Here is an 11,915-nt window from a genome sequence, read left to right as displayed (position 1 = left end):
TCACAGCTCTAATGCTATAAACTGCACTAAACGTTCACACATTATTTCATTTGACGCTGTATCAAAACTGTACAATTACGTAGAATTTGTGGTGTCCTGTGTGAACGGTAGCTCACGATGCCACTACAGAAAACCACATGTTGTAGCACCAACTGTGTCGACTCGGCTTAAGCGAATTGAGCTGATGTGACGCAGAGTGGGAATACATCCTGACGTGACGGTGCCGTGACGTAACGTGACGTCCAGTGTGGATAGGCCTTGTGTCTTTGATTTAGTGCAATGATCACGGATTAAGCGTCGTGAAGGGAAATTTTGAGATATCTGCAACATTTCATGTTCCGCTTGTGGCAACATTGGGAGAATGAAAACAAATATGGATGATACATAACAGATTTGCGTACAGCGCAAAATTATTTTGATATTGTTACGTGCATTGTTGTGTGAACGTCAGAAGCATGTCAGTGATACTTAACAGCAGGCATCTGCCTGTAATGAAACTCGTTCCCTGCATACAGAGAACTTTTTCGCATGCTGCTTCGTCCAGTAGTTTGTTTACTGAAACATTTTTTCCAAGTGTCCAGTGTTTGCAAGCAAGAACATTCAAGTCCAACCTCAAAATAAAATGGGTTCGCCCGCCGAAGATTCCCTGCATAGATCCAGTAAAGAGCGGCGACCTGGAGCCCGCTGCTGAAGTGGACACCAATCGGCTGCCTCCCGAATTTGAAAAAGTTGAAGCAAGTAAAGAGTAAGTCCTAACGTGAACATCTTATGTCTGAGATATGTCTCTAACTATTAACTTAGCGTATACTATTCCAACCGTAAACATTTGATTATAGTGGCGAGTCGTTTTTGATATTGTTGTGAGCGTTTCTGTTCGATACCAGTAATGTTATGTGAGAAACTCGTATCATTTTCCACGCAGCCCGTACCTTAAAATCAACAGCTCTGTAGGGCCTCACAATTCATACAGTGACGACAAAAGAGCTTTACTTTTTCACCCAGTCTATATCTTACAGTCAACAGCTCTATCTATCTTCACAATTCATACAGTGACGGAAAAAGAACTTTACTATAGCGCAGTCGTTTCCAGAGGAGAAAAACATTTTACTGTTAGGGAAAACTGTAGATCTTTGCAGGAATGCTATTCGGATTACAATAAATTTAAATAGGTTTCAGGTAATCTGTAATTATTTAAAGAAGCAAAACACAGGAAAGATTGCAACACTCCAACAAGAAGACATTAAATTTATTCAGAATGGGGCTTCGTATTTCATTTTTAATAAATATCTGTGTTCAGGGGGCAGATGCATAAAAAGACTTTGTTGGTATTTTTCACTTATGAGGAAAAAAATTGGAATGCCTCAAAGGTATTGGTATTGGGTCAGGGTGTCATCATAGGTTTCTGTAAATTTAGTTTATTTATTCATCCAAGGATAATCTCGCAATGATATAGAATTTGTCACTTGGTAATACAACACAAATCAGTTGGCCAAAATATACAACACGCTACGTACAGAACATGCTTTATGAGGGTAGGACTGGTAGCCTATGGGAGGGAGATTCCATAGTGACTCATGTTACATTTTGAAATGAGTGTTTTATTATGTTGACTTGTTATTAGCCTATAAACCCATATTTTCTTTTGTAGATCATCATTGTAAACTGTGTTATTTAAGCAAAAGCTCTTGAATGGTTGTTTAAGGAGGAAAGAGCATTAAAATTAAAGGACAAGAATGTAATTTATGTTGTGACTCATGTTACAAATTTGGGACATCCTATTCCTGATATGCATTTTAGGTCAAAAGTGTCCTCAAACTATTAGGAGTGTGGATCTGGTTTTTAATCAAAGAAAATGCATATTAGGTTAGCATTCAAATGACAGAGTTGCAAATTCCTAAAAATATTTGTGCCATGTGAAATATTGTAATATATTGAAAAAGGTGCATGACTCAATGTTATGTGACTCATGTTACTTGCTACTTCGTGTTGAGCAAACTTTTTTCCTGCAAGCAGAGAAATTAAAATATGACATTAATTGCCAAATAAGATATGCTTAACATTAACATTTCACTTTTCAAACACTATAAAAAATAATAAGAGCATGACATCTCAGAAAATGAACTGTAAATTCAATTAAAAGTCAGAGAACTGAAAATATTGTCTTGCATTGAGAGCATCAAGTGGATTAATTTTCTTTATAATTTCATCACATTTTACAGGCCATTTCCAATAGTGACCAGCTCACACCAGTGCACTGATTAAGTAAGAATTTCCAAAAACTGTGTGTACTTCTCCAGCATTGAATTTACTGTCATATTGTATTTTGTACCAGTCTCCAACTTTCACACTTTGTATATAATTTTTAACATTTTTATGCAGTGACAGCAACTGATATTGTTTATATAAGAATATACAGCCTACAGTTGCAGGTAAACTTTCTCGTTTACCAAGGTTTCAATGTTTGTAATAACGTCTTCTTCAGAACATAAAATATTATTTAAATGTTTGCCTAAAACAAGCCATGTCCTTATAAAACTTGATGCATAACCATAAGATTTTGTCACTTCTATTAAACAGGTTATAGCAAATTCTCTTTAAGCCTCGTCGAGGCCCATACAACGGACTTAAAGAGAATTTGCTACGACCTGTTTAATAGAAGTGACAAACCTTATGGTTATGCATCAAGTTTTATAAAGTTGATTTAGGACATGGCTTGTTTTAGGCAAACATTTAAATAATATTTTATGTTCTGAAGAAGACGTTATTACTAACGTTGAAACCTAGGTAAATGATAAAGTTAACGTGCAACTGTAGGCTGTATATTCTTATATACACTTTCTATAGTTTCTTGAGTATGATGATCTGCAGCACCAAAATTCGTTGGAGACAGCAGATATGTTTGTATTGCTCCTTTCTTGTAGTGAAAGGAGTGAATGCTTTTTATGTATGATGCTGAAGAAAATATTTGAAAAAGATTAAGTTTCACATTGATTCCTTGGTTCAAATGGCTCTGAGCACTATAGGACTTAACTTGTGGTCATCAGTCCCCTAGAACTTAGAACTACTTAAACCTAACTAACCTAAGTACATCACACACATCCATGCCCGAGGCAGGATTCGAACCTGCGACCGTAGCAGCCTTGCGGTTCCGGACTGCGCGCTTCGAACCACTAGACCTCTGCGGCTGGCTTGATTCCTTGAATTTTATCAATAGACACATGAAAAACCTGTGTAGTTGTGGTACTTGCAGCTGCCTGAGCCAAAGTTGATGCATCAGCTACTAAGAATTTTCACTTTTTTTTTTCTGCATTCCCCACTAGCCGTTCCACAACTGCACCAATTTGAACGATTACACCCTATTCGGTTGGCATCCGCATAAGGTACAGTTACATTACCATCGCCATCACAAGTACCTGTTGCACCATTCTCTGTGCCACGAACAGTGGGCCCTCTGCGCCTCCAAAATACATCCACCCCTTGGTGGGAGGAGGAAAATCTCCTTCCATTGCTCTCAAAGCACCTATTTTGGGAGCAAGGCCCTCCCCAGACGCAGGGGGACATTGGTCCCCCCCCCCCCAGCCAGAGAAGCAACAGCCTCCTCCGGCTCCTCTCATGCAGAAGGGGTCCCTTGGGACCCTCTCTCCCAAAGTCTCCACTAATGCCACAGGGGACACTCACCAGTGGCTAAAGGAGCCAAAAACTGCTGGACAAAGAGCTTCACAGTCTTCCTCCGTGCCCGAAGCTACTTCGGGGAAGTCCTCCCAGCGAGCCCCTAAAGAGAAATGAGAGGGCAAGCAAAAAAGGAAGTCTACTATGAAAAAGGACCCTCCAGTGGCCCCAACATCACCACTCCATACCAATTCTGCATCTGCGGATGAGGTGGAGATCTCAGTGTCCCCTGAGGACCTGGATCTCACACATGCCTCATCCGCAATAGGAATGGATAAAAATACTCAATCGATGGCAGCAGGTGACCCTGAGGTGTAACCCGCCTCCTTGCATGCTTCATGCCTTCCCAGCCTCAAGATAACGTCATCCTCCAGTGGAACTGCTGCGGTTTTCTCCACCGCATGGCTGAGCTACAGCAACTGTTAAGATTTACACTTGCATTCTGCATTGCTCTCCAGGAAACCTGATTCCTGGCAATGCGGGCCCCTGTCCTTCGCGGCTGTAGAGGTATTACCAAAACCATGGCGACGATAATACAGTGTCAGGTGAAGTTTGTGTCTATATCCTGAACTCGGTATGCAATGAACCTGTGCTCCTTCTAACCGTCTTGAAGCTGTGGCTGTCAGGATAAGGACGACGCAGGAAATGATTGTCTGCAATGTATATTTTCTTCCAGATGGTGCAATACCTCTGATCGTGTTGGCTGCACTGATTCAACTCCCTAAACCTTTCTTACTTTTGGGAGATTTTAACGCCCATAACCCCTTGTGGGGTGGCACTGTGCTTACTGGCCCACATAGAAATGTCAACTCGACCTCTGCCTCTCAAATATTGGGGCACCCACACATTTCACTGCGGCTCATGGCACTTACTCGGCCATTGATTTATCCCTCTGCAGCCCACCATGACTTGTGTGGTAGTGACCACTTTCCCATCTTCCTGTCTCTCCCCCAGTGCCATCTCCCCCACATGGTACAATCGATGTGGTAGTTCAGCAGGTCACTATAACGATCGTTTCTGCAGCGGAAAACACGATCCCATGTTCTTTAGGGTGCCCCGGCGAGAGTCAGTGGCCTGGTTGTCACCGGAAATCGTTGAGACCATTAAAGAGTGTCGGCGAGCTCTACAGTGACTTAAGCGGCACCCTTCCATAGAGCATCTAATAGCTTTTAAACGGCTCCATGTCGCGTTCGCCAGCTTATAAAAAGACGGAAACAGGAGTGTTGGGAGTGGTGTGTGTCGACCATCGGGTGCCATACGTCACCTTCCCAAGTCTGAATGAAGATCAGACATGTTTGTGAGTGCCAGACCCCGACAGTTGGTACTGGCATTACCATCAGTGACGTGTTATCTACCGACACAAACACAGTTGCTAAGCACTACGCTTAAGCTTCCGCGTCGGAGAATTATCCCCCAGCATTTTGCACCCTGAAACAGTCGATGAAAAAGAAAGCCCTCTCGTTCACTGAACGTAACAATGAACCCTACATTTTCAGAGCGGGAGCTCTTCAGCGTCCTTCCACATTGCCCCGACACAGCTGCTGGGCCAGATGGGATCCACCGTCAAATGATCAAACATCTCTCGTCCAACTACAAGTGACATCTCCTCATCATCTTCAACCGGATCTGGGGTGATGGCGTCTTTCCATCGCAATGGCAGAAGAGCACCATCATTCCAGTGCTCAAACCCAGTAAAAACCCACTTGATGTGGAGAGCTACTGTCCCATCAGCCTCACCAACGTTCTTTGTAAGCTGTTAGAACATGTTGGGTCCTGGAGTCATTTGGCTTACCGGCTTCATACCAGGGCTGTTTCTGCCAGGGTCACTCTACCATTTTTGATTTACGAAAAGCTTCTGACACTATCTGGCGACATCATCTCCTTGTCACATTATATGGGTGGGGTCTCTTGGGCCTGCTCCCAATTTTTATCAAAATTTCCTATTGCTTCATACTTTCCATGTCAAAGTTGGAGTCCCCTATAGTTCCCCCCAATATGCAGAGGAATGGGGTACCGCAGGGTTCTGTATTGATTGTATCTATATTTGTAGTGGCCGTTAACGGTCTAGCAGCAGCTGTCAGGCCATTGGTCTCACCTTCTCTGTATGCAGACGATTTCTGCATTTCGTACTGCTCCTCCAGTACTGGTGTTGTCAGTCGGCACCTACAGGGAGCCATCCACAAGACGCAGTCATGGGCTTTTACCCAAGGCTTCCAGTTTTTAGGACTGGTTTTCGATGCCCGATTGATGTGGCTCCCTCATCTTCATCAGCTGAAGGGGAAGTGCTGGCAGCACCTCAATGCCCTCCACAGCCTGAGCAACACCAACTGGGGTGAAGATTACTGTACACTGCTGCAGCTCTACAGAGCCCTTGTTCAATCCTGCTAGACTATGGGAGTCTGGTTTATGGTTTGGTGCTGCCCTCGCGTTGCGCGTTTACTTGATCCACTGCACCACTTGGCGTTCGACTGGCGACAGGAGCTTTTAGGACGAGTCCGGTGACCGGCATCCTGGTGGAGGCTAGAGTCCCTTCATTGAAGGTTAGGCGTGCACAGCTGCTCGCCAGTTACATTGCACACATTAATAGTTCTCCTGAGCATCCGAATTACTGTCTCCTTTTCCCATCCACAATGGTTCGTCTCCCACATCAGAGGCCCATGTCAGGGTGTACGATTGCGGTTCGTGCCCGATCTCTTCTGTCTGAAGAGGAGTCATTGCCTTTACCATCTATACTCGAGGTCCATTCACGTACACCTCTATGTTGTATACCTAGGCCGAAGCTTTACCTGGACCTTTCACATGATCCTAAGGACTCAGTTAACACCACAGCTCTCCGTTGTCACTTACTCTTGATTCTTGACTTGTACCGGGACCATGAAGTGGTTTTCGCTGATGGCTCGATGGCTGATGGTCACATTGGCTTCGCATATGTTCATGGAGGACATGTTGAACAGCGTTCTTTGCCAGATGGCTGCAGTGTTTTCACTGCAGAGTTGCCAGCCATTTCTTTTGCTCTTGAGCACAATCCGCTCGTGCCCTGGCGAGTCGTTTCTTCTCTGTACTGACTCCTTTAGCAGCCTACAAGCTATCGACCAGTGCTACCCATGTCATCCTTTGATAGCGACCATACAGGGGTCCATCTATGCCCTGGAATGGTCTGGTCGTTCCTTGGTGTTTGTGTGGACCTCAGGCCACGTCAGAATCCCAGGAAATGAACTTGCCAACAGGCTACACGGAAACCGTTTCTGGAGGTCGGCATCCCTGTAACTGACCTGCGATCATTATTACGCTACAAGGTTTTTGGCTTTGGGAGACAGAATGGCATAATCTCAGTACGCACAACAAACTGTGTGCCCTTAAGGAGACTACAGATGTGCGGAAGACCTCCATGCGGGCCTGTCACAGGGACTCTGTGGTTCTCTTTCAGCTCCACATTGGCCATACATGGTGAACACATAGCTACCTCCTCCACCATGAGGACCCACCTCGGTATCACTGTGACTCACATATGACCGTCGTCCACATCTTGCTGGACTGCCCACTTTTAGCCACTCTGTGGCAGACTTTTAATCCTCCCAGTACCCTATCTTCGGTGTTGGGCAACAATGCCTCAACAGCAGATTTAGTTTTATGTTTTATTCATGAGGGGGGTTTTATCATAGCATCTAAGGGTGGGCATTTAGCCGTCTCTCTGAGGTTGCCACCCTCCCTCCATTTTAACTCTGTCGCACTTTCTTTGCATTTGTTTGTCTTGGTGGTCATCTTTTCCCTACACGTGTTCATCTCGCCTTGTCTTTTTGGAGTGGATATTTTTATGTGTTGCAGAGTGGCTGGCTCATCCTCTTACATTATTGTGATCAGCCAGCCCAGCCTGCTCTTTGGTTTTAATACCAACTTCTACTTTTCCTTGTGGTGTATGTTTTCCCTGTTTTTTGTTCGTTTCATTCGTTTTCTTTTTAAGTGTGGTGTTGGGTGTTATTGTACCTTGAGCCTTGCATGTGTCAGGAAAAAGGGACTGATGACCCTATAGTTTGGTCGCCACGTGGAAAGGGGACGGGGGCAAGGCAGTAAGGTTTTAGGCATGGGGGTATTGCTAGAGTATAGGATGTTCTGGAGAGAGAGTTCTCACCTTATTAGTTCAGAGAAAGCTGTAAGCGATTATCGAAATGACAAGCAAAGTGAAGCAGCTATCGAAGTCATTAGTGTTGTGTGCGCAGCATATTCAGCAACTGTATGGTCAAGTTTGCAGTATGTCACAGTTTGGTGAGTGTCAATCATGCAAGCAGATAGTTTGTTACTTGTCATGCCCACATAGAATGCTGTACAGGAATTGCAACAAGCTGATATATAACATAGCTGTTTCACACATGTCTCTGGCTTTTACAGGGTAGGAGATGTCTGTGATTGGGCTGCGGTAGGGGGTGGTGTGTGTGTGTGTGTGTGTGTGTGTGTGTGTGTGTGTGTGTGTGTGTGTGTAGTTTTACTGGAGAAGGAGCAAGAGCTCAACAGTTAGTGTGAATATCGTTTTCTGTTACATGTTTCTATGTGTCCTGCATTGGTCCACTTATTTTATGTATTTTTCCATCCAGGAGTTTCCAATATTGTTATCAATGACAAAGTAAGAAGTTAACGGTCTCTGATTCTTACTATAACAAAATACAGCAATTAGAACGCAATATGTAGGCTAACATGCTACAACTTTTAATGGCATAAAATACTTTTTTTATATGTAAATTGACTTATAAGTCTTATCCACCTCGATAGAGTCGGGTGGTAAATGTTGGTTAGTCTTTCAGTAGTTGGTGCCCCACAGCTTTTAGATGTTTATTGAAAATCATATTTTTTTTATTGAATGTATAATGTAATTAGATACATTAAAGTCCTATATTCGGCTCCTGGTTACATGAACAACCAAAACTTTATGAAAATATGGGGCAAAAAAATTGGCCAATCTCACAAAATCTGCAGATTTATACCCAACATTCCTTCTCACACTGCACCAAAACATGAACTGGACAAAACAATTCAATAAATAGAATTTAAAGAGTGTTCAGAAAAATATATCACATTACTGACATATTGGATCTTTTTAACACTGATATTTAATGTACAAATAGTACATTACTGAGTACTGGAACAGATTTGTGACTGGATTCAGTACTTCCCAGCTGACACAACTCAAAATTTCTTAATGGGATGAAAGCAACAGAAGTGAAAAGGTGATCTAGTGGATAACACCAAAATCTCGCTGAGGTCATTCTACATTCCCTACATGTAGATTTGGGAGTAGGCATTGAGGTTACAGAGAAAAGAGCAAAGGCTACATCTCCCATGAGTCCATTTTGTGAAAATGTCATCAGTGAATCTGAACCAGACAATAAGTTTTAGGTGTTGACTGGATACAAAGTATTCCTCCAGATGGCCCTTAAATAAGTTGATGTAAGATGGTGCCATGCAAGTACCCGTAGCAGCACCTCAGGTTTATTTGTAGGTTTGGCCTTTGAAAGTGAAATAATTTTGCGCCGCAATGTGACTGGCTAGAAGAGTTAGGAAAGAGGTGATGGGTTTAGTATCAGAAGGACAATGGGAAAGACAGATTGCAGGGCCATGGGCATGGGGAGCACATCCTGTGCTCTTGCAGTAGCCCTTGCCTAAAACTCTGATAACAGTTTCCCACTGTTTAATCTTACTGCCATCTCCTCTGCAGCTTCTTCCTCTCTCCCCCCTCATAATGTGGGCATATTTTCTCTCTCTTCCCCCTCCCCCCCCCCTCTCTCTCTCTCTCTCTCTCTCTCTCTCCCTCCCCCTCCCCCTCCCTCTCTCCCCCTCCCTCTCTCCCCCTCTTCCTCTCCCTCTCCCCCCTTCCCCTTCGTCTCTCTCTCTCCCTCTCTCTCTCTCTCTCTCTCTCTCTCTCTCTCTCTCTCTCTCTCTCTCTCTCTCTCCCTCCCCCTCCCTCTCCCTCCCCCCCCCCCCCTCTCTCTCTCTCTCTCTCTCTCTCTCTCTCTCTCTCTCACACACACACACACACACACACACACACACACACACTTATATGCTCTACCCTCTGAACTCCTTTCATCATGTTTTACAACAGTTGAGTCATCTGTCGAAAGATCTACCTCACATTATCCCGCTGCCACCTCCTTGCCTCATGTGTCTTTCTCTACCTGCTCTCGACCTTAATCTGCCCAGGCAACTGTTCTCAATAATTGAATATCAATACTGCGATCACAGGAGTATGCGTTTGTGTGTGTAAATGGGTACTTTTACTAGAGAAAGAGCAAGAGCTCAAAAGCTAGTATGATTACAGTTTTGTGTTACATGTTTCTATGTGCCATACATCATCCCACTACAGTTGAGTGGTTGCCTTTCCCTTATTTTACATACTTTCTTTGTATTTTACTGTGGAAATCAGCATTATATGTTCTTATTACTGCATAAAAGCTTCCCTTTGTTACACAGGTAGTTTTTTCAGGATTGCATTTTAATTATTTACTGTCTCATTAAATATTTCCCTTGTTCCAGTATCACTGATCTTGCAAAAAGAATTCTCTCGCTCGACTTCAGACATGCAAATGTTACTGCAAAAGTAGCAAGGGATGAAATGGTGGACTCTGTGAAAGTGCATAACCTGGACAAAACTTCAGATGAAGCTGTCAGTAAGTAAGGATGAAATTTGATATTTTGATAGGAATTGCCTGTGACAAACTTCATTGCTTTCACTTGCTCCGGTAATTAAAAAAAAAAAAAGAAGAAAAAACACTTTTAAAGATAATATATGTCAATAGGAGAAACATTTATTCACAAAACCAAGAAGGCACTGAATACTGGACAGACATGTATTTAAAAAAAGCTTTGTTTTTGGACAAAGCAGGGAATGCAAAAGTATAGTTATCATATCACTATCTAACACTACACTGCCATTACCTAAGTACAATTAAAAGCCTTTGTTACATAAACTGTTATTGATGTACTTGCATTTCTTCAGCAAGATGATCGGTTATATAAATGCTTAGTTGTATGGAACAAGAAACAGCAGTGCAGATAACTGGTTCTAAAATCGTTGTTATAATGAGTAGAAAGATTTTTTAATACTCATCCTGTTTTATCAAAGTTTCACGTCAAAGGTCTTAATTGTAAGTGAAGATACTTCTTCACATTTTCAAGGCATCATAGTTTATTTCCACTTCACATAAGGCAAACAATCAAATTCATGCCTCAGCTTTATGCATTTTGCTAAAGAGAATCTTCCATACATATATATGATAAACACTGTTTGCAATCTGACAAGATTATATTACGTTTCAGATACCTTTTCAATTAAAAATCTCAACTTTGAATAAAAATTATGTACATGATGCACACGTAATTCATTGTGCCCGGTCCAAACATACTACTCATCTCTTAAACAAGGACTTTTCTACAAGTTTCAAACAAGGAGTGAAAAAAAAAGAAAGAAATTGAAACAAAGGCTGCCCTAGTTTTGACACATAGCACAATGCTACATTACAGCATGGAGTTCTAGATTGTTCCAGAACCAGTACTAAAATAATTTTGGTATATATTTTTCTGCATACATGCAGTTGCAAACAAAATACAACCATTGAGATAAGCAAAAATTATAGAAATAAAATAATTATGTAAATAATTATATATTATTGAACAAAAAAGTTTTGATATAGCTTTTGTAAAATTTATGAAGTATGTCACATTGCTAAAATAACAAATATCTTATACTTCCTTCTATGTGACAGTTTTCGTGAAAGATTATGACAGTTCTTAATTCAGTGGAAAAGAAAATGTTACTAGAAAATATTGTAACCAAATACTGCATAGTGTGCAATATATGTTAATTACAGTCAAGTGAAACAAATGGAATTTATAGGTTAATTAAATTCCTTAAAATCAAAGACAGATATGGAGTTTCTAGAAAACAGAGAAAAGAATGAAATTTAAATAAGTGTTCCCATACAGTACATAGATCTCATAGGCTCCCATTTTTTGCAGTTTTAGATAAAACGTAACTGAAAAAAGTGTGGAATCGTAATTTTCATCAATCAGGATAGATATCGTAATCTACTGTTGATGAAGACCCCTGTAATACAGAATCATTGTAAGTAGTATATTCAAACTCATATTCGTGAATAATGTTCAATAATTTGGAACCCCCACCAATGTTGAATTAATGGAAAATGGAATGAAGATTTGAGAAAAGTGTCACAGAAATCTTCAACTAGTTGCTGTGA

General features: G+C 41.8%; 1 protein-coding gene across 1 annotated transcript in view; it reads left to right on the top strand.

Annotated features, from left to right (window-relative positions):
• Window positions 1-271: 271 nt before the first annotated feature.
• LOC124545078 (28S ribosomal protein S15, mitochondrial) overlaps window positions 272-11,915 on the top strand; it is a 49,845-nt gene continuing 38,201 nt past the window's right edge. Inside the window, exons 1-2 of the mRNA XM_047123886.1 lie at window positions 272-745; window positions 10,195-10,328. Of these exons, the coding sequence (XP_046979842.1) occupies window positions 456-745; window positions 10,195-10,328 (424 nt within the window). The 5' untranslated portion in view covers window positions 272-455. The remainder of the gene's footprint in view (window positions 746-10,194; window positions 10,329-11,915) is intronic.

The sequence above is a fragment of the Schistocerca americana genome, chromosome 8 (genome assembly GCF_021461395.2).
Source record: "Schistocerca americana isolate TAMUIC-IGC-003095 chromosome 8, iqSchAmer2.1, whole genome shotgun sequence".
In the NCBI taxonomy this organism is placed as follows: domain Eukaryota; kingdom Metazoa; phylum Arthropoda; class Insecta; order Orthoptera; family Acrididae; genus Schistocerca; species Schistocerca americana.
The sequence above is the reverse complement of the archived record's forward strand: the minus strand, read 5'-3'. Positions and strand labels throughout refer to the sequence as shown.